We start from the raw sequence: 20744 nt of genomic DNA, 5'->3' as shown, positions 1-20744 counted from the left end.
CGAGGCCCCTAACCCCCGACTCGAAGCCGGCGTGTGACCGGGGCGCCTGGCCCCTGAGCCCGTGCTCTCAGCCTGGACACGGAGGGCCACCTCCGCCCCGGGGCGGGGCATAGGCATGGCGCCCATGTTACAGCTGGGGACACGGGGGCCGGGCGTCTGACAAAGAGTCTGTGTTCTTTCTGCCTCCCCCTGGCCTCCCTGGTTCCAGGAAACAGCTCTGTTCTGGGAAACCCTGAGGTGGGACCAGGGCAGCAGGCCCTGGTGGGTCTCTGTGCCCCGCAGGCAGTGGAGGCCGGGAAGGGCCGCCCAGGTGTGCATCTCGCTCTCCAGAAGCCCCACCAGGCAGCAGAGCAGGAGCTGGCCGCACCCTGGGCGCTGTCCTCCCTGGCTGTGCGATTTGGGGTCCCCTCCGAGCCTCTGTCGCTGTACTTACGAGGAAGGTGCCGTGAGGCCAAGGGTAGGGTGTAGAGGTGCCCTGTAACTGTAGAGTGAGACGCACGCGTGGCTGTGCTGTGCGCCGCTTTTCTTTTTCCTAAAAATCCCCACGCGGGCCCTCTCAGGCCAAGGGCACTGGGGACAGATGCAGGAACCTGTGGGCCTGCCCTGTCCTCGGGGTCCCCTGGTGGGGGTGGGGAGTAGAGAGGCCCTTGAGGGGCTCCGGAGCACTGTGAGGTCAGCCTGCTCGGGTCAGTCATTTGAGCGCCAAGCCTTGGCAGGAGCGTGTCTTGCTGTCGCAGTGGGCCGCCTCCAGGGCTGTGAACCCGAGTGAGGCGGTGGGAAGACGGTGGGCGGAGCTGGGCCTGGACGGCAGCACGTGGCCACACTCAGGCTGGCGGCCCCGTGTCCTCGGAGGGCCCGCGGTGGGTGTGGGGAGAGGAGGGTGTGGGGCTGGAGGGGTGGCCCCTCCCTCCCCTCCCCTCCCTCCCCCTCCCTCCCCCTCCCTCCCCCTCCCTCCCCACGCACCTGACTTCTGCCCGCCCCGTGACCTTGGCAGGACGATGATGATGGGGATGTGGACGCCGGCTCCCTGGTGGGGCTGCAGGAAGCCCCTGCACTGCCCCGCAAGCGGAGATCGTGGCTGGCCTCCCGGTTCCGGATCACAGCCCACTGGCTGCTGGTGGCCGCTGGGCGGACTCTGGCCGTAGTGCTGCTCGCGCTGGCAGGTACCCCCTGGGCAGGGAGCTGGGACCCCACCACTGGCGGTCACACCGGCAGGGGTCTCGGCAGCCAAGCTCCCCACTGACCTGCGAGACGGTGGTCAGGCTGCCCAGGCCAGGAGTGACCCTGTGTGCCTCTGCCTGGCCTGCAGGCATCGCCCACCCCTCAGCCTTCTCCAGTGTCTACTTCCTGCTCTTCCTGACCATCTGTACCTGGTGGGCCTGCCACTTTCCCATCAGCCCCCTGGGCTTCAGTGCACTATGTGTCATGGTGGGCTGCTTTGGCACCGGCCATCTCCTCTGCCTCTACTGCTACCAGACGCCCCTCGCCCAGTCCATGCTCCCACCTGCCAGCATCTGGGCCAGGTGAGGGCTCGCCCATGGGGCCCCGGCCCTGCCCGCCTGGCACCCGTGACTTTCTCGCCGCAGTCAGTAACGCACCTTCTGTGGGCAGGGTGTTCGGTCTCAAGGACTTCGTGGCCCCCGCCAACTGCTCCAGCCCCAACGTGCTGGTCCTCAACACCAGCCATGACTGGCCCGTCTACGTGAGCCCCGGCATCCTGCTGCTTCTCTGCTATACTGTGACCTCGCTCCTGAAGCTCCGAGTGCGCCAGCCCGCGGACTGGGTCAGTGCCCAGGCCAGCGCCCTGTGTCCCCCGCACCCCTCGGGCCGGGGTGTGGGGCTGAGCTCTCCCCTCCGGTCTCCGCAGGGGAAGGAGGCGGCCGGGGACGACGAGGAGCGGGAGGTGGAGCTGACCGAGGTGGACCGGTGGCCCCAGGGCCAGGCCAGGGCTGCAGCCACCAAGGAGGAGGAGGCCACCCAGGTGAGGGGTCTGGACTGAGCGGTGGGGCTGCCGCCCCCTGCCCCCAGGCTCGGCTCACGGGCCTTGGCTTGTCTGCAGCACACGATGCCCGTGCCCGTGCCGCCGGACCCTGAGGACAACTGCATCGTGCACGACCTCACGGGCCACAGCGCTGTCCCGCAGCGGCCCTGTGAGTATGACGCGGCCGCACGCCTGCTGCCCCCTGGTGGCCTCGCCCGGTCGGCCTGTCCCGCTGCGCACCTCTCTGGGGCTGCCCAGGGCGGGCGCGGTAGCTGTGGTGCTCGTGGAACCTGAGACCCTGCCGGGGTCTCCAGTCTCCCACCCACTCCCCCACTGCCTTCCAGTCCCCAGAGACCTTGACTGCTCTGCCTTGGGCTGCCTCTGCGGCCCTGGGAGCTGTGTAGACAAGGTCCCCAGGGCAGGGCTCTGTGGTGCTTTTTCCTTTTCCTTTTTTTTGATACTAAGCCTCGATTTCCATTTTACAAAGCGAGGATGAGGCCGCTGGCCTCGGGGGCTGGCAATTGGGGACGTGGTGCTCACAGAGCTGGAAGGGGATCAGGGCAGTCTCCTCCACCCCATCCCTTCCGAGTCGCGGAAACCAAGGCCCGGAGAGGGGCGAGGACTGGCCAGGGTCCCACAGCACATTGGGAGCAGGGTCGGACAGAAGCCCGGGCCCTTTGCCCGTGTCTTCCGCCCCCAGTGCCCCGTGAGCCTGTGCCAGGCGTGGCCCCCCTCCACCTGGGCTGCGGCTCCAGCACGCTGTCTGCATTTTCGGGCCCAGTCGGGCGTGGGCAAGGGGCTCGGGCCTGTTGACGCTGGAGTTTCCCCAGCAGGGGTCTCGCCTCCCTGGTGACCCCTGCCCTCACCCCTCAGCGCACCCCAGGCTGAGTGGGCTTAAGGAGACGTCTCCGTTGCACGGCCTGGGCCACCTCGTCATGGACCAGAGCTACGTCTGTGCCCTCATTGCCATGATGGTAAGGGCACTGGCCCGGGCCACCCCTCGGGCTGGGGCTTCCCGCGGGCTCCCTCGCGACAGATGGTGTCCCGGTGCCTTGTCGCCAGAAGCGGTTGGGGCTGCGACCTGCTAGGCCAAGAGCAGCCCCGGCCAGCCCCCAGGCGCGTGTGTGAGTGTGCGCATACGTGCGGTGGGTATGTGGGTGTGCCCGGGCCAGCGGGGCAGGTTGGCCTTCCTGTCGGAGCACCGCCCCGGCCCCGGGGGCCCACCGCCTCGTCAGCCTGGGGGAACGGGGGCTGGGTGCCAGGCCGGGTGTCCCACGCAGCCCTACCCACGCCCCGGCCGTCCAGGTGTGGAGCATCACGTATCACAGCTGGCTGACCTTCGTGCTGCTGCTCTGGGCCTGTCTCATCTGGACCGTACGCAGCCGCCACCAGATGGCCATGCTCTGCTCGCCGTTCATCCTGCTCTACGGGCTGGCGCTCTGCAGCCTGCGCTATGTGTGGGCCATGGACCTGCAGCCCGAGCTGCCCACCGCCCTGGGCCCCGTCAGCCTGCGCCAGCTGGGGCTGGAGCACACCCGCTACCCCTGCCTGGACCTGGGCGCCATGGTGAGTCTGCTGCCGCCCCTTGAGCGCCTGTGAGGACGCCACGCTGCCCGTCGTCCAGCTCCCAGTGCCGTGCGCGCTCTGGGGCCCGGGGCCCGTGTCTGGTTGTCACCAGGGTCACCCAGCCAGCCCGGAGTAGTTGCTCGAAGAGCGTTTGTTGAATGAACGAGTGATGACCTCGTGTTGCTGGGGGTGCCATCCCATCTGCCTGACACGGGCTCTGTGAGCATCACACGCGGCCCCTGGGTCTCAGCGAGTGTCTGTGCCTTCGCCATGTCCCCTTCTGGGACAGGCCATTGCACCTGGACGTCCGTGCTGCTGCCAGTCACGTGTTGGGGGCCTGTGGGTTAGTTATATCTCACTGTGCGAGCCCAGGAGCCTGCAAGTGTGCAAACACCTGTGACCCCGCGTTCACCTGCGAGTCTGTGTGCAAACGGGGTGGTGTGTGAGTGCAGGAGCTGCTGTGTGGGAGCGTGTGCGTCTGTGTGTGAACTTGTGCGCGCGTAGGAGAGGCTGAGCTTCTGCCAGCAGGGAGGCTGGCGCATGGGCGCCGGGCGGGCCGCCTTCCCGCTGCGGTCTCACCCCCGGCTCCCGTCTCCTCCGGCCGGGCCCGGCTTTGGGGTACCGGCCCCCACTCAGTGACGCTGCCTCCGCCCCCCAGCTGCTGTGCACCCTGACCTTCTGGCTCCTGCTGCGCCAGTTTGTGAAGGAGAAGCTGCTGAAGAGGGCGCGGGACCCCGTGGCGCTGATGGAGGTCACCGTGGCCGCCACAGGTGAGTGGGCCGGGTGGCGGGGGAAGGGGGGAAGGGGGGAAGGGGGGAAGGGGGTCGCGGGCGCGGCCCCTCCCCCACCCGCCTGGTCCTGAAGCCGCGCCCCCCTCACCCCACCCCGCCCTGCCTGGCCCGCAGAGCCCGTGCGGACGCGGACGCTGCTGCGGAGCCTGGGGGAGCTCGTCAGGGGCGTGTCCGCCAAGTATTGGGTCTACGTGTGCGCCGGCATGTTCGTCGTGGTCAGCTTCGCCGGCCGCCTTGTCGTGTACAAGATCGTCTACATGCTCCTCTTCCTGCTCTGCCTCACCCTCTTCCAGGTACCGGGGGCGGGGCGCGGGGCGTGGGGACATGGGGCGCGGGGCGCGGGCGTGCAGGGCCGCGTGGGCTGACCTCACTGCGCCTGGCCGGCCGGCAGGTCTACTACAGCCTGTGGCGGAAGCTGCTCAAGGCGTTCTGGTGGCTGGTGGTGGCCTACACCATGCTGGTGCTGGTGGCCGTCTACACCTTCCAGTTCCAGGACTTCCCCGCCTACTGGCGCAACCTGACTGGCCTCACGGATGAGCAGTGAGTCTGGGGCGCAGTGGGGAGGGGGCTGCGGCTGGCGTGCTGCCGGTCCTGACCCCGCCTCCCACACAGGCTGGGGGACCTGGGCCTGGAGCAGTTCAGCGTGTCCGAGCTCTTCTCCAGCATCCTGGTGCCTGGCTTCTTCCTGCTCGCCTGTATCCTGCAGCTGCACTACTTCCACAGGCCCTTCATGCAGCTCACCGACCCCGAGCACCGCCCCCCGCCCAGCGCCCGCACCCTGCGCCGGGCTCACAGGTGCGCCCATCCTTCCTCCTGGGGCCTGGGGGTCTGCAGAGTGTCCCCTGAACCCGCACAGGGGAAGGCCGGTCTTGGGCGGGAATGGAGGCTGTACGGTGAGGGCGCGAGACCCGGAACAGGGTTGAGGCCTCGGCCGCTGCCTGCAGGTGCCGGGGCCTCAGGTACTGGATGTTTTCTTCGACCCGCGGGGATCACGACGTCAAGCCGGGCCCCACTCTCCCACCTAGTGGCTGCAGCACAGGGGTCCCAGCGCCGGGTGGGGGGTGGCAGGTGGGGCTTCTCTTGTCCCTGGGGGGACAGGAATGGGAGGGGCTGCAGGACACCCCAGGAACGCGGGAGGGAAGGACACTTCGGGGCCCTGTCCCAGGCAGGACACGGTGAGCGGGACCCCCCTGCTGCAGCAAGAGGAAGAGGAGGCGGCACCCAGAGACGAGGGGCTGGGCGTGGCCGGCCCCCACCAGGCCACACAGGTCCCGGAGGGTAAGCTCAAGGTGCCCGGACCCTGAGCCCCGGAGCCCCGTCAGTACACGGGACGGAACGGCCCAGGCCACAGAGGCCCTGTCCCCTCCTCCTCACCGTCCCCCCAACCCCCCAGCCAGCAAGTGGGGCCTGGTGGCAGAGCGGCTACTGGACCTGGCCGCCAGCTTCTCGGACGTTCTCACCCGCACGCAAGTGCTCACGCGGCGCCTGCTGGAGCTGCACGTCTTTAAGCTAGTGGCCCTGTACACCGTGTGGGTGGCCCTGGAGGAGGTGAGTGCGGGCACGCTCAGGCACCCTCGCTGGCCTCCCTGGAGCCGGTACCGGCGCGTGGCTGCGGATCGTGGGCCCGTGGGGAGGGCGCAGCTCTGCCGCCACTGCTCCGCAGCCACTGCCCGCCTGCCCACAGGTGTCGGTGCTGAACTTCCTGCTGGTCGTGCTCTGGGCCTTCGCCCTGCCCTACCCCCGCTTCCGGCCCATGGCCTCCTGCCTGGCCACCGTGTGGACCTGTGTCATCATCGTGTGCAAGATGCTGTACCAGCTGAAGGTCGTCAGCCCCCACGAGTACGCCAGCAACTGCACCGAGGTACGGCCGCTGCTCTGGCTCGGGTGGAGGGACGGACGCAGGGGGCCTGTCCCTGGGGCCTGGGCTTCCCGCGGAGGACCCGCTCCCCAGGTCGAGACATCTGGGTTCAGAGATGTGTCCCGACCTGGCTGACTCCCTGACGGAAGCACAGGTCCTGGTGTGAGGGGTACAGAGGCCCGACGTCCACTGGAGGGAAGTGCGGGGCTGCTCAGGGAAGCCCACCCATTGACTTCTCTTCACTCTCCCAGGCCCTGCTGGTGGCCTCCCTGTCACCGCCGAGGTGGCGGGGAGGCTGACAGCCCCCCGTGTCCCTGGTTGGGGACAGCCGTGCTCTGGCCCAGACCCGTTGGAGCTGTGGCTGCAGCCGGGGTGTCACACGGGGCTGGCGGTCCCTGGGGTCAGCGTCCGGTTCCTGGTGGGGAGCCGGTGCTGACGCCGCCCCTCCCCCAGCCCTTTCCCAACAGCACGAACCTGCAGAAGACGGAGATCCACGAGTCCTTGCTGTACCGGGGACCCATCGACCCCGCCAACTGGTTTGGGGTGCGGAAGGGCTTCCCGAACCTGGGCTACATCCAAGTGAGTGCGGGGCGGGTGGGCCAGGTGGGGTGGTGGAGCCAGGGGGTGGGCGGGGCCTGACTGCCCGCGCCCCCCAGAACCACCTGCAGATCCTGCTGCTGCTGGTGTTCGAGGCCGTGGTGTACCGGTGCCAGGACTACCACCGCCGCCGGCACCAGCTGGCCCCGCTGCCGGCCCAGGCCGTCTGTGCCGACGGCACCCGCCAGCGGCTGGACCGCGACCTGCCCAGCTGCCTCAAGTACTTCGTCAACTTCTTCTTCTACAAATTTGGGCTGGAGGTGAGGCGGGCGTCGACCCTCGCCCCCTCCCTGGGCTGGGCGGGGCCACTGGGGGTCCTTGCCCACCCTCTGTGGGGCCTTCTGCAATGGGCAGGCCCAGGGTGGGGGGAGGGGGGCGGCCACCGAGGGTGCCGGGTCCTCCAGCTGAGTTGGCCTTGCTTGGAGAGGGGCCTGCAGAGTGAGGGCAGGGGGCTGGGGCCCCGGCGGGAGACGGGCTGAGTCTCGACTCCGCCACGGAGCCCCTACCTTGGTTTCCCCCCAACCGTGGAAACGTGCCCAGCCTCTCTATCCCTCCAGGAGGGTGGCCTGGGCCGTCGTGAGCCTGGGCCACTGCCCCTACCCTGGGCACAAGCACTACCGCCCGAGGCTGCCCAGAGGCAGAGCCAGGAGGACCCCTCCCCCGGCTCACTGTGTCCCCATCCTGGTCACCTTGTCCCCCTGTGCCGCCCCCAGATCTGCTTCCTGATGGCCGTGAACGTGATCGGGCAGCGCATGAACTTCATGGTCATCCTGCACGGCTGCTGGCTGGTGGCCATCCTCACCCGCCGGCGCCGTGAGGCCATCGCCCGCCTCTGGCCCAACTACTGCCTCTTCCTGGCGCTCTTCCTGCTCTACCAGTACCTGCTGTGCCTGGGCATCCCCCCCGCCCTGTGCATCGGTGAGCAGGGTGGCCTGCGGGCTGGGGTGGGCGCGGGGTGAGTGGGGCGTGCGTGGTTGCACCCAACCTGGGCATCCCAGCCCCTGGAGCGGCCTCAGCCCCCTCCTTCCCGTGCACGGAGTCTGTGGGCTGCAGCCGTGCTGACTCTCGGGGGCCGTGCTGGCCCCCTCGCTGGTCTCCCCTAATCCTCTGCGTTCTTTTTGCCCAACGTTCTATTTTGAAAACTTTCAAACAACCGGAGAGGTTGGGAGAATAGTCCAGGGAGCAGCTGTACGCTCTTCCCAGGCAAATGGGAGTCTGTGTGGGCTCCGCGCTCAGTACACCCAGGGCGGTGACCATGCCCGGCCGTCCATCCCTGGATGATACCCTGGTCTGATGCGCCATCCACACTCAGCGGCCTCGTCCTCAGGGCCATGTCCCTGGTAGCTGTTGGCTTTGACCAGGAGCTGACGGGAGTGCTTGGCCGTCCTCTTCTCCCGTCGCCTTTGGTCAAGACTGTCCCAGCCTCTGTCTCTTGTGATCTTTCCAGAGTCAGGCCAGGGGGCTTACAGAAAGCCCTGAACTTGGATTTGTGGGTTGTGCCCCAGTGCTTAGACACCGGTGAATGCTTGGGCAGGAATGGTCCATGACGGGGAGTCAAGCGGCCATCAGGGCGTTGGGGGTCCCCAGCCCACCCTGTCAGGGGACCAGCGCTCTGCCCCGTGTGTCCACGTCTGCTGACTCTCCCTCCCGTTGGCGGGACTTCCTAAAATGGACATTTTCGATTTCTGTCTTTCCTGGTACGTTTGTTACTTGGCTTCTCTGCGAGAAGGAGCTTTGATTTCTCTCCCTCCCCGCTCTGTTTCCTGTTGTCTTGTCAGCGGGCGCAGGGTTCTGTCTGAACGCCGTGTAATCCATCCTGTGTTCCCGTTCCCGTTCAGAGCGTCTCAGAGGTGCCCGTGGCGCCCTCCAGGCAGGCACTTCGATGTCCTCATCAGTATTTTTGGAAGTCAGGCCCCTGCCCCGTGAAAGGTCCCTTTTGGGTTACAGTCTGTGAGTTTTGGCTGAAGAGTAGCAGAAGCAGAGCAGAGTTCCTAAACGTCCTTCACCCAGTTTCCCCGATGGGAACGTCAGCCTCTGAAGCGACCCAGCACAGCACCCAAAGTTAAGAACCAAAATGGGTGCCAGGCCACCAACCACGGCCGGAACCACAGGCCCGCATGGCTGTCCCCAGGGGCCCCCACGCAGACCCCTTGGGCCGGCTCCTTGGGCTCCTTTGTCTTTCATCACCTTGAGACTGTGGGGAACACGAAGTGGTCGTTTGTAGAACACCCCTCAACCCAGCACCGACGGGTGTTTCTCCCTTAGACCAGGTTATGCACTTTTGGCAAGAAAACCACAGCCGTGACTTGCCCGTCTCGGTGCGTCACGTTGGGGCTGGTGTGTCTCATCGTGGTGACACCCCTTTTCCGCCAGTCTCGCCGGTGCTTGTCACTGTCGCGTGTTCACTTGCAGGGCGAGCTTAGGACCCGGCAGGAGTCTTGTTTCCGTGTGAACTCGCGCCCACTGGCTTTAGCGCGCTCGGTGGATCCGCCCGCGGGGGCTGTTTGGTTCTCTGACCGTGACTTTCTGTCTCCTGTGGCGATTGATCAGCATCATGTGTAAAGAAGAGCTGTCCCTTCTCCCCGCTGATCTGTCCAGTTGTTTACTCATCTGTAGAGACTCTGGGCCTTTATTCCCAGGCTTCTGCTGCACGCCTGTCGCTGGTGCTCTGTGTTCACACTGTCCCAGCGTTGGCCCTGGGATACGTCCTCACTCTTGGCCCCACCAGGCGCTGCTGCCTCGGGACCCCCCCTGCCTCCATCCCCAGGAAGTCGGCCCCCGCCCCACGGAGCCTGGTTCCTTTCACTGGAGGGTGAAATTCAGAAACCAAGACCTTGGCCCTGGGTGTGCGCGTTGCTACGCGGTGTCACTGCTCCTCCTTCGTCTTGGTGGACAGTGTCTTTCTTCCGTCAAGACACCGTTTGCAAAGCTACTTAGGGCAGTTCCTTTCTTCCCGGCCCCTCCCGGGAGGTGAGTCACACACACGCTGTCCCATTAGGTCCCCTGTCAGTCTGCGCTCCGTCCCGGGCTCCCCCAACCACGTAGTAGAATTCACTCTGTGGTGCTGACCAGCGTGTAGAGCTGGTCCGTCCCCAGGTCCCTGCCCCCCACCCATCCCCGGCGACCACCGTGGTCTCCATCCCTATGGTTTGCCTTTGGATGGTGTAACCTAGGGGTCTGGCTTCTCTCATGAGATGCAGTTAAGGTGCGTCGGGCTGTGGCCTGGATGACGCTTTGCTCACGTTCCTTGCTGGGCAGTTTTCCTCGGGTTGGACGCACCAGAGTTGGCTTGACCTTTCCCCCAGTGGATGGCACTGGGCCGTTTCCAGGTCTGGGGTGTCGGGGATAAGGGGCTGTGGACGTTCGTTCGTTTGGTGGTGCACAGGTGCTTGTGTGGCCGTGGTTTTCATTTCTCTGGGATGGGCACCCAGGGTGGTCCCGCCCCTTCACCTCCACGCCAGCACTTGGCGTCCACACGGTTTTATTTTAGCCATTCTGACAGGTGCGCAGTGAAGCCTCATTCGGGTCCACGCCGACCGTGGCCCACACGCAGGGCCGTGCCCGCCCACCTGCCCATGTACCCCCTCCCCAGCCACTGGCGCCTGGGCACACGTCCGTGAGAACTGGGCTGTCCAGTCCTGTGCGCTCCGGAGACTGCGGGTGGGAGTGGGTGCCCGAGCGGCTCCCGGGGACGCTGGGGACGGGCTGGGGTGGTGGGTGATGGGCACCCTCTTCCCACAGACTACCCGTGGCGCTGGAGCCGGGCCGTCCCCGTGAACTCTGCCCTGATCCGGTGGCTCTACCTGCCTGACTTCTTCAGTGCCCCCAACGCCACCAACCTCATCAGTGAGTCCCCCGGGGCCCCTCGTGCACACGCGGCACTGCTGGCCGTGCGGGAAGCCTTGCGGGTTCCCGCGGGGTAGGTGGCAGGCGGGCGCCGACCCTCCTCTCCGGCCAGCGAGGGCTGCATCATCCCGGCCTTGCCGGCTGGTCCAGTTCTGCAGTTCCCTGCGGGGGCGTATGTTCCGTGAGCGTGCCTGGTCCCATGGGCCCACCTCACATGCGCACTTCCTGCCACACGGTGTGGGCGCAGGTGTGCGTGCAAGTGTGGACACAGGTGGGCATGGGTGTGCACACAAGTGTGGATGTGGGGGAGGACACAGGTGTGCACAGACTGATGCCACGTGGTGTGCAGTCAGGCTCCCGTGGGCGTTTCCTGACACCCGTGTGGTGCCTGTAGACCCCCGTGTGTACACATGCAGAACGTGTACACAGGCGTGTTCCCCAGCACCCACGTGCACGTCCACGCTGTGTGTAGATGCCGGCGTGAACACGCGTGCACGCTTCTGCCCAGCCCCTGTGCCCCCCAGGGCCTGGGGGATGAGAGCAGCCGGGCAGGACGTGCCCTGTGCCCCGTCGTGGGCCAGGCCTCTGTGCAGCCAGCGCTTCCCGGGGCGCGGCGCGGCGCGGCAGTGGCCTCCTGTGTGCCCACAGGTGACGTCCTCCTGCTGCTCTGCGCCGCCCAGCAGTGGCAGGTGTTCTTGGCCGAGCGCACGGAGGAGTGGCAGCTCATGGCAGGCGTTAACACTGACCGCCTGGAGCCGCTGCAGGGGGAGCCCAACCCCGTGCCCAACTTCATCCACTGCAGGTGGGTGTCGCAGAGGCCGCGGGGCTCCCGGGGCCGACAGATGCGCCTGGGCTCAAGCGGGACTGAGCCAGGCTGCGTGCTGCCAGGGGTGTCTCTGTGGCCGGGGCGAGGGGCGGAGGCCGACCCCGCAGCAGAGGGGCCGCCCGGGAGTTCCTCTGGTCCCGGGCTGCGGCGGAGGCGGCGGTGACCAGGGCCCAGAGTGACGCTCCGCCCGGCAGGTCCTACCTCGACACGCTGAAGGTGGCCGTCTTCCGCTACCTCTTCTGGCTGGTACTGGTGGTGGTGTTCGTCACGGGCGCCACGCGCGTCAGCATCTTCGGGCTGGGCTACCTGCTGGCCTGCTTCTACCTGCTGCTGTTTGGTACCAGCCTGCAGCAGAAGGACACGCGCGCCCGCCTCGTGCTGTGGGACTGCCTCATTCTCTACAACGTCACCGTCATCGTCTCCAAGAACATGCTCTCGGTGAGCCCGACCCCCGGCCCCCGGCCCCCAGCCCCCAGCCGCCGCCCGGGGCGCCCAGCCTGACCCTGCTCCTCCCGCCCTCAGCTGCTGTCCTGCGTCTTCGTGGAGCAGATGCAGAGCAGCTTCTGCTGGGTCATCCAGCTCTTCAGCCTCGTGTGCACGGTCAAAGGCTACTACAACCGTGAGTGGGCGAGGCAGGCGGCCGGGGCCCCAAGGCGCGTGGGGACGCACGCGGCTTCCAGGACCCTGACCTGGCTGGCGTCCATCCGCAGCCAAGGAGATGCTGGGCCGCGACCAGGACTGCCTGCTGCCGGTGGAGGAGGCGGGCGTCCTGTGGGACAGCGTCTGCTTCCTGTTCCTGCTGCTGCAGCGCCGCGTCTTCCTCAGCTACTACTTCTTGCATGTCCGGGCCGAGCTCCGCGCCACTGCCCTGCAGGCCTCCAGGTGGGCCCCCCGCCGCGCCCCGGGCCGGCCCTCCATGACGTGACCCGTTCCCTAGAGGGAGAACCAAGGAGACAGACCCGCTAGGACCTTCTCCATACCCCGGTGGTACCTGACCTCGGCCCGGGCTCTGGCACCAGCTGGCGCTTCGGGCCAGTTGTGGCCACCGCGCTGGCCCGAGGGTGCGTCCCCGCACTTCAGCTGTTGGGCCAACGGCTCTCCCATCCCCCCCCGCATCTTCTACCCCGTAAGACTGGAGGCTGCGGGAGGGTCTCCCTCTCACAGAAGCAGCACTCGACAAGGCAGGGGTCAAGCTCGGTGGGCTGGGCCCCTGCTGCTGTGAGCGGGCAGGACCTGGGATGCCTGGCTGAGCCGGAGCTGATGCCCCACCCCCCTCGCTGCCCCACAGGGGCTTTGCCCTCTACAACACTGCCAACCTCAAGACCATCGAGCTCCACCGCAGGGCGGAGGAGAAGTCGCTGGCCCAGCTGAAAAGACAGTAGGTGCCGTGTGGGTGGGGCCACGGGCTCTCTGGCCCCGCCCCGCACTGAGCCGCCCCCCGCCCTGCAGGATGGAGCGCATCCGGGCCAAGCAGGAGAAGCACAGGCAGGGCCGGGCCGGCCGCAGCCACCTTCAGGGCTCCCTGGACCCCAGCCAGGAGCCAGGTGAGTGTGGACGGAGCCTCAGCAGGCCCTGCGTTCCCGTGCGTCCATGCCCGCTGGAGCCTGCCTGTGTCTGTGCCGTGTGACATCCCACGGGGCTTCCGGCCCGACTACCCTGTGCTGCTTGGTCACTGTCTGTCCCCAGAGGCCACGTGGCCGGCCCCTGACTATCCGTCTGCACTTGTGGTTTGTCCTCTGCCCCTCCCGTGGCACCACACGTGGCCCCTTTGTTGCCCTGGGGGCTCCCCGCTGGCCCCGCTCACCCCGCCTCTCCACAGGGCCCGGCAGTCCAGGCGGCTCCTCCTCGCCACGGCCACAGTGGTGGCGGCCCTGGCTGGACCACGCCACAGGTACTGCCCCCACCCGGCCCGCCCTGGCTGCCCTCTCAGAGCTGCTGCGCGCCAGGCAGGCCTCCCCCACCCTGGCCGCTGTCTCCCCCCGGGACAGAGGGAGCGCGCCCTGCGCTGACCTGGCCAGCGCCCCCCAGGAGCCGTGTGTGCGGGCTCTCAGGCCTCGTGCCGCGTCTCGCTGTCGTCGGGCCGTGTCCCCGACCACAGGCCCCGTTTGCCTCCTGCTTCCTAACGCTCGGGCTCGGAAGTCTGGATCCTGGCTGCCGGTCGGCACTGCCCCTGCTTTCCCCGCCCTGCCCCCACGCGTTCCTCTCACGCAGTCTGGTCTCGTCCCACCGCTCCCGCCTGTGTCCCGTGCACGTGCCACAGGCCCCCAGCCCCTGCGGCCATCCCTTGGGGGAGGGTGGCGTGCAGGCCTTGGCCCAGGGTCACAGGCTGCTGAGGGAACCCGGCGTGGCCAGGCTGTTAACTGGACCTACCCCAAACCGAGGAGACGGACTCGAGGGTCCGGGGGAGGAGGAGGGACGGGCAGAGCCCAGCCGTGGGGGCGGCCAGCTCTCAGTGACCCCTGCCCACAGTCATCCACTCCGGGGACTACTTCCTGTTCGAGTCTGACAGCGAGGAGGAGGAGGCGGCCCAGCCTGAGGACCCCCGGCCGTCAGCACAGAGTGCCTTCCAGGTGAGCGCCTGGGCTGGCTAGGGCCGCACGAGGAGGACGGACGCCCCCAGGGCCTAGGGAGCCTACCCGGCCCCATCCCGATCTCCTGCGCCCACAAGTCGAGTGGGAGAGCAGGCTCTGGGGGTACAGGTCACAGGCAGCTGTGTGTCCCTCCGATCACCCAGGCCTGTGGTGGCCACTGGAGCCTGGAGACGGGCTCAGCGTGTGCTGGACACACGTTCTCCTGTGCATCTTTGGGCCCTTGGCTCTCAGCACGGGGCCTGGCGCTGACAAGCAGGACACGCTGGGTGGGCTGCACGCACCGCTCGGTCCTCCCCGCACAGTTCCATGGCCCATTTCCTGCCTGGGCTCACGGAGCTGACGGCCCCCAGCTCAGCCTCCTAACCCCAGGCCCCTCGGCTAATGGGATCAGAAGGTCAGGGGAGGCCGAGTGCTAAGCCAGGGCCCTGGCCTGCAGATGGCGTACCAGGCGTGGGTGACCAACGCCCAGACGGTGCTGCACCAGCAGCGGCGGGAGCGGGCAGAGCAGCTGCCCACAGGTGAGTCCGGCTGCCGGCGGGTTGCAGGGAGGTGGGGCTGCAAGGTGCTGACCGGCACCCCTGTGCCCAGGAGGCGACCCAGGCCAGGAGGCAGAGCTGGCGGAGGGCTTGGAGGATGAGGTGGCTGGTGAGTTGGCCCGAGGGCTAGGGGCCGGGGGGCTGGGGGTCTCCCCGTAGGCGTCCCTCCAGCGCCCTCCTGCCCCGCCCCCGCCGCAGGCCGCAGCCACGTGATGCGGCGCGCGCTGAGCACCATGCAGCTCCTGTGGGTGCTGGGCCAGGCGCTGGTGGACGGGCTGGTGCGCTGGCTGCACGACTTCACGCGGCACCACCGCGCCACGAGCGACGTGCTGCGCGCGGAACGCTACCTGCTCACGCAGGAGCTGCTCCGGGTGAGTGGGCTGCCCCTGCCCCGCCCTGCCCCGCCCTGCCCCGCCCTGCCCCCTGCACTCCACGCCACGCCCACTGAGGGCACCCCTGACGCCTTCTTGCCCACTGCGGCTGCCCTGAGCCCCTCGCCGCCCTGCAGGGCGGAGAGGTGCGGCGGGACGTGCTGGACCAGCTGTACGCCAGCGAAGCTGAAATGATCCGTGATGTGCTGAGCACACCATCGAGGTAGGAGAGGGGTCTGGGGGCTCAAGCCGGAGCGGGGACCCACCCCGCCGGCCTGGCTTTGGCCCAGAGTGAGGTCCAGCCCCGGCACCTGGGCCGCTGCACAGGGGCAGGCAGCGGCTGGGCCCTCATCCACCGGAGACCCCGAAGCCCTCCAGGCCTGTCCCAGAGCCCGAGGGGAGCGCAGGCCACCTTGTGACCCTGCCCTCCTGCAGCGGGCTGGGGGCGGAGGAGCCACTGAGCAGCATGACCGAGGACATCAGCAGCCCCCTGAGCACCAGCTACAACACCCACAGCAGCAGCGAGGAGATGGTCACCGAGCCCGGGGCTTCGCTGCACGGCTCCCGGGAGCTTCCCGCCGGCGGCCGCGCCACAATGCGCACAGCCAGTGAGCTGCTCCTGGACAGGTGCGCAGGGAGGGGTGTACGGCGGGCGGGCCGGTGGGCCCAGGCCTGCCTGGTGGCCGCAGAGGCTCTGAGCCTGGTCCCCCCGCAGGTGCCTGCACATCCCGGAGCTGGAGGAGGCTGAGCGGTTCGCGGCAGGACAGGGCCGCGCGCTGCGGCTGCTGGAGGCCGTGTACCAGTGCGTGGCCGCCCACTCGGAGCTGCTCTGCTACTTCGTCATCATCCTCAACCACATGGTCACCGCCTCGACCGCCTCCCTGGTGCTGCCCGTGCTGGTCTTCCTGTGGGCCACGCTGTCCATCCCACGGCCCAGCAAGCGCTTCTGGATGACAGCCATTGTTTTCACCGAGGTGGGCATCGCCGGGCTGGCAGTGGGGGTGCGGGTCGGGGGCTGGCGCCCCGCTGATCCCTCTCCCTTGCAGGTCACAGTGGTCGCCAAGTACCTGTTCCAGTTTGGCTTCTTCCCCTGGAACAGCCACGCCGTGCTGCGGCGCTACGAAAACAAGCCCTACTTCCCGCCACGCATCCTGGGCCTGGAGAAGAGCGACAGCTACGTCAAGTACGACCTGCTGCAGCTCATGGTGCTCTTCTTCCACCGCGCCCAGCTGCTGGTGAGCGCACGCGCCCCGCTGCAGGGCAGCCGCCTCTCACGCACACAGCGCACACGGTCGCACACACGCACGCACACACGCCCAGCCATCTTGCTCCAAGAGGCAGGCCGGACGCCGCGACGCCCAGCATGGGCCTGGCCACCTCGCCCGCTCTGTGCTGCCCAATGCGGCCACGCCGGCCTCCTCACCGGCCCCCCACCTCTCTCCACAGTGCTACGGCCTCTGGGACCACGACGGGGACCCTCTCTCGAAGGAGCATGACAGGGGTGGTGGGAAGGACAAGGGGGCTGAGGAGGAGCCGGCCCTGCTGGGACCCCACGGGGAGCCAGGGGCGGCCAGGGCCCCCACTGAGGACGACATCCCGGTGGAAGCAAAGGACGCGCCCCCAGAGCCCCGTGACGAGAGGCGCGTCAGCCTGCATCTCAGGAGGAGGAGGAAGGAGAGCACAGAACCCAGAGGACGGGCAGCCACTGGTACGAGGGCCTGGCCACGCACAGCCGTCGCGGCCCACCCAGTGGAGCCACTGCTGGTGACCCTCGGTGGAGGGGGGTGGTCTCCCTGCACTCGGTCTGGTCTGTGAGGTGGGGCAATGGCAGCCCCTGGGGGTCTCGGGACGGTCAGGAGTCTGAGCTGGGCCCAGCCCCCGTGCCGTAGGCTCTCTCAGCAGCAGCTGCTCCCCCACAGAAGGCGAGGACGGCAAGGAGGTGGGAGCGGAGGCGGCGGCTGCAGAGAGCGAGAAGAGGCGGAGCCGCCCCCGCGAAAGAGTGAGGGCCCTGGGGCTCCGGCTGCAGAGCTTCTGCCTGTCTCTGTGAGTGACCTGGCCAGGAGCGCCCAGGCCAGGGTGGGTGGGAGGAGCGGGGCCTGGACTGAGGCGGCTCGCCTGCAGGGCCCGGAGCACATACTGGCCGGTGCGGCGCTTCTTCCACGACATCCTGCACACTCAGTACCGGGCGGCCACCGACGTCTACGCCCTCATGTTCCTGGCCGACGTCGTCGACTTCGTCATCATCATCTTCGGATTCTGGGCCTTTGGGGTGAGTCGGGTCTCCAGGCCCCCAGTAGCACAGGGCCCCACAGCTGCGGCTGCGCCCCTGACCTCTGCTCCCCCGCCACAGAAGCACTCGGCGGCCACAGACATCACGTCCTCCCTGTCAGACGACCAGGTGCCAGAGGCCTTCCTGGTCATGTTGCTGATCCAGTTTGGCACCATGGTCGTGGACCGCGCCCTCTACCTGCGCAAGACCGTGCTGGGCAAGCTGGCCTTCCAGGTCGTCCTGGTGCTGGCCGTGCACCTCTGGATGTTCTTCATCCTGCCCGCTGTCACCGAGCGGTAGGTGCCGGGGCTCGGGCCCTGCCTGGAGACACGTTCCTGCTGGTGCCCGGCAGAAGCAGGGTTGGGTCGGGGACCTTGGAGCTCCGGCCTCGAGACAGGCACCCTGACCTGGCTTCGTGTCCCGTCCAGGATGTTCAGCCAGAACGCGGTGGCCCAGCTGTGGTACTTCGTCAAATGCATCTACTTCGCCCTGTCTGCCTACCAGATCCGCTGCGGCTACCCTACCCGCATCCTCGGCAACTTCCTCACCAAGAAGTACAACCACCTGAACCTCTTCCTCTTCCAGGGGTGAGTGTGGCTGGCCTGGGCACCTGCGGCAGGGCTGCCCTCCCCGCCGGCCCGCGTGACGGTGCCCCGGCCTCCGGCAGGTTCCGGCTGGTGCCGTTCCTGGTGGAGCTGCGGGCTGTGATGGACTGGGTGTGGACGGACACCACACTGTCCCTGTCCAACTGGATGTGCGTGGAGGACATCTATGCCAACATCTTCATCATCAAGTGCAGCCGAGAGACAGAAAAGGTGCCTGGGCCCCGAGGCGGGGGTAGCAGGGGACAGTGGTCACTCCCCACTGGGGTCCCTCCTGGGGTTCACAGCCCACGAAACATGAGAGAGCATCGTCCTAAAAACTTCCTGGAGGCCAGAAGGGGCTTCTTCGAGGGGACAGTGAATGTGGCCGTGTTGGGGTGGCCAGCCACAGAGGGGCCTGAGCAGACGCCGGGCAGGAGAGGCCTGGCTTCTCGGGCCCTGGTTCACTAGCACGGGTCATGGTATGGGCACTAAGACGTTAACTGGGTTTCTGTGGGGTTTTTAGCAGTTTTATTGATAAAATTCACACACCTCCAGTTTGGTGGTTTCTAGTCTGTTCAGACTTACGCAACCGTCAGCACAATTTAAGACGGTGCTCATCGTCCAGACAGAAGCCCCGCTCCCACTAACACTCAGCCCCCAGCCCCTGGCCCCCGTCCATCTTCTACATGGATGTGCCTGTTCCTATCGTGCCACTTACGTGGAACCATGGGACACGTGGCCTCCCGTGACTGGCTTCTCTCAGCACGACGCGGCCCAGGTTTATCCACACAGCCATGTCACGGTTTTATTTCTTCTCGGGGCTGAGTAGTATTCCACCGTAATAAGCCTTCTGGGTGTCCTAAAAAATGCCCCCACGGCCATTCACGTCTAGAACTGCGGCCACAGGCCCGCTTTTCTCCTGGTGCACACCTAGGAGTGGAACTCAGCACCTCTGGGGGCTCCAGGCTCCCATTCCGAGGAGCCGCGTGGGTGTTGCCGGGGGGGGGCGCCATCCTGCCTGCCCACTTGTTACTGTCTGATCTCACCGGTCCTGGCAGGGGTGAGGCGGTCTCTCACCGCGGTTCTTTCATTTCCTGGTGACTAATAATGTCAAGCATCTTTTCCTGTGCTTGTCGGTCACTCGTGTATCACCTTTGGAGACGCGTCCGTTCACATTTTTTGCCGGCTTTTACTTGGGTGGTTTTCTGTCGTTGTGAGAGTTCTTTGTGTACTCCGAACACTAGATCCTTCTCAGGGAGATTTGCCCCGAAGGCTTTTACCGTTTTAGGTCTTAGGTTCGAGTTCACTTTTGCCGAGGCTTTAAGGGCCCAACGTGGCTCTTCGGTATGTGGGCGTCCAGCCACTCCTCTGCAGAGTCGCAAAGGAAGGGTCTGTTTCTGGCTCTGGGCTCTACTCCCCAGTCCCCACTGTCTTCACTGCCACGGCTTCAATGCTCAGTCAAGGCTCGACTTCGTGGGGGCCACAGGGGAGCCTGAGAGCACGGCGCCCGCCGCCACAGAGCAGGGAGGCAGGCTGCTCAGGGCACGGCGCAGAGGCGTGCCGGGTGACCTGTGTGCCCCATGTCCCCCACCCCCAGAGATACCCACAGCCCAAGGGGCAGAAGAAGAAGAAGATCGTCAAGTACGGCATGGGCGGCCTCATCATCCTGTTCCTCGTGGCCATCATCTGGTTCCCGCTGCTCTTCATGTCCCTCGTGCGGTCCGTGGTCGGCGTCGTCAACCAGCCCACTGACGTCACCGTCACCCTCAAGCTGGGTGGCTACGAGGTGAGCAGCCCCCTGCCTGGGAGGCGAGCTCGCCCTCCCGTGGCTGCTGGTGGCCTGGGGCGGGGGAGCTCCCCTAGCGCCACGTCACCGTGTCCCCACTGCCAGCCCCTGTTCACCATGAGCGCCCAGCAGCCGTCCATCGTGCCCTTCACGCACCAAGCCTACGAGGAGCTGTCCAAGCAGTTTGACCCTCACCCAGTGAGTGCCCCCCCAAACGCAGACGCCGGGATGGGAGGGGGCCTGGCTGCGCCCCGCTGAGGTGCCGCCCTCCACCCAGCTGGCCATGCAGTTCATCAGCCAGTACGGCCCCGAGGACATCGTCACGGCGCAGATCGAGGGGAGCTCCGGGGCGCTTTGGCGCATCAGCCCGCCAAGCCGGGCGCAGATGAAACGGGAGCTGTATAACGGCACCGCCGACATCACCCTGCGCTTCACCTGGAACTTCCAGAGGTGCGTCCTGGGACAGGAGGGGCTGGGCTGGTGGGGAGCACGCCCGTGGGGGGTCACACCGCGTGCTGTCGTAGGGACCTGGCCAAGGGCGGCACGGTGGAGTACACCAACGAGAAGCACACCCTGGGCCTGGCCCCCAACAGCACCGCCCGGAGGCAGCTGGCCAGCCTGCTGGAGGGCACCTCGGACCAGTCCGTGTGAGTGGGGCCTGGGGGCCGGGGGGCTGCGGGAGGGCTGGGCTGGGCCTGACCTGCCGGCCTCCTCCCCGCAGGATCATCCCCCACCTCTTCCCCAAGTACATCCGTGCCCCCAACGGGCCTGAAGCCAACCCCGTGAAGCAGCTGCAGCCCAGTAAGTGGGGCGGGGGTGCCGGGGCGGGGGTGCCGGCCGTGGCCTCGGCGCCGGCCTGACGCCTCCTGGTTCCGACCCAGACGAGGAGGCCGATTACCTCGGCGTGCGCATCCAGCTGCGCAGGGAGCGAGTGGGCTCGGGGGCAGCCGGCTTCCTCGAGTGGTGGGTCATCGAGCTGCAGGACTGCCAGGCTGACTGCAACCTGCTGCCCATGGTCATCTTCAGCGACAAGGTCAGCCCGCCCAGCCTGGGCTTCCTGGCCGGCTACGGGTGAGTGCGGCGGGGCCAGGGCATGGGGTTGGGGTGCGGGCCGGTCCGTAGCCCCGACACGCACTCACCCG

General features: G+C 67.3%; 1 protein-coding gene across 1 annotated transcript in view; it reads left to right on the top strand.

Annotated features, from left to right (window-relative positions):
• The window catches only part of PIEZO1 (piezo type mechanosensitive ion channel component 1 (Er blood group)), a 55130-nt gene that overhangs the window by 33932 nt on the left and 454 nt on the right, over positions 1-20744 (top strand). The window contains exons 6-50 of the mRNA XM_082437156.1: positions 995-1163; positions 1310-1523; positions 1612-1783; positions 1868-1981; positions 2060-2150; positions 2855-2955; positions 3287-3547; positions 4206-4317; positions 4453-4631; positions 4730-4878; positions 4951-5133; positions 5504-5616; positions 5732-5886; positions 6023-6199; positions 6650-6775; positions 6853-7053; positions 7507-7711; positions 10535-10639; positions 11288-11441; positions 11660-11903; positions 11988-12084; positions 12176-12347; positions 12754-12843; positions 12915-13009; positions 13285-13356; positions 13935-14035; positions 14493-14574; positions 14645-14701; positions 14791-14963; positions 15101-15186; positions 15399-15590; positions 15679-15937; positions 16010-16198; positions 16410-16671; positions 16853-17006; positions 17085-17232; positions 17314-17528; positions 17661-17819; positions 17900-18047; positions 19414-19602; positions 19708-19800; positions 19880-20052; positions 20127-20249; positions 20324-20403; positions 20484-20673. Of these exons, the coding sequence (XP_082293282.1) occupies positions 995-1163; positions 1310-1523; positions 1612-1783; positions 1868-1981; positions 2060-2150; positions 2855-2955; positions 3287-3547; positions 4206-4317; positions 4453-4631; positions 4730-4878; positions 4951-5133; positions 5504-5616; positions 5732-5886; positions 6023-6199; positions 6650-6775; positions 6853-7053; positions 7507-7711; positions 10535-10639; positions 11288-11441; positions 11660-11903; positions 11988-12084; positions 12176-12347; positions 12754-12843; positions 12915-13009; positions 13285-13356; positions 13935-14035; positions 14493-14574; positions 14645-14701; positions 14791-14963; positions 15101-15186; positions 15399-15590; positions 15679-15937; positions 16010-16198; positions 16410-16671; positions 16853-17006; positions 17085-17232; positions 17314-17528; positions 17661-17819; positions 17900-18047; positions 19414-19602; positions 19708-19800; positions 19880-20052; positions 20127-20249; positions 20324-20403; positions 20484-20673 (6824 nt within the window). The remainder of the gene's footprint in view (positions 1-994; positions 1164-1309; positions 1524-1611; positions 1784-1867; positions 1982-2059; positions 2151-2854; positions 2956-3286; positions 3548-4205; positions 4318-4452; positions 4632-4729; positions 4879-4950; positions 5134-5503; positions 5617-5731; positions 5887-6022; positions 6200-6649; positions 6776-6852; positions 7054-7506; positions 7712-10534; positions 10640-11287; positions 11442-11659; positions 11904-11987; positions 12085-12175; positions 12348-12753; positions 12844-12914; positions 13010-13284; positions 13357-13934; positions 14036-14492; positions 14575-14644; positions 14702-14790; positions 14964-15100; positions 15187-15398; positions 15591-15678; positions 15938-16009; positions 16199-16409; positions 16672-16852; positions 17007-17084; positions 17233-17313; positions 17529-17660; positions 17820-17899; positions 18048-19413; positions 19603-19707; positions 19801-19879; positions 20053-20126; positions 20250-20323; positions 20404-20483; positions 20674-20744) is intronic.

Source organism: Balaenoptera physalus (genome assembly GCF_965194825.1).
Source record: "Balaenoptera physalus genome assembly, chromosome: 19".
NCBI lineage: Eukaryota > Metazoa > Chordata > Mammalia > Artiodactyla > Balaenopteridae > Balaenoptera > Balaenoptera physalus.
The sequence above is the reverse complement of the archived record's forward strand: the minus strand, read 5'-3'. Positions and strand labels throughout refer to the sequence as shown.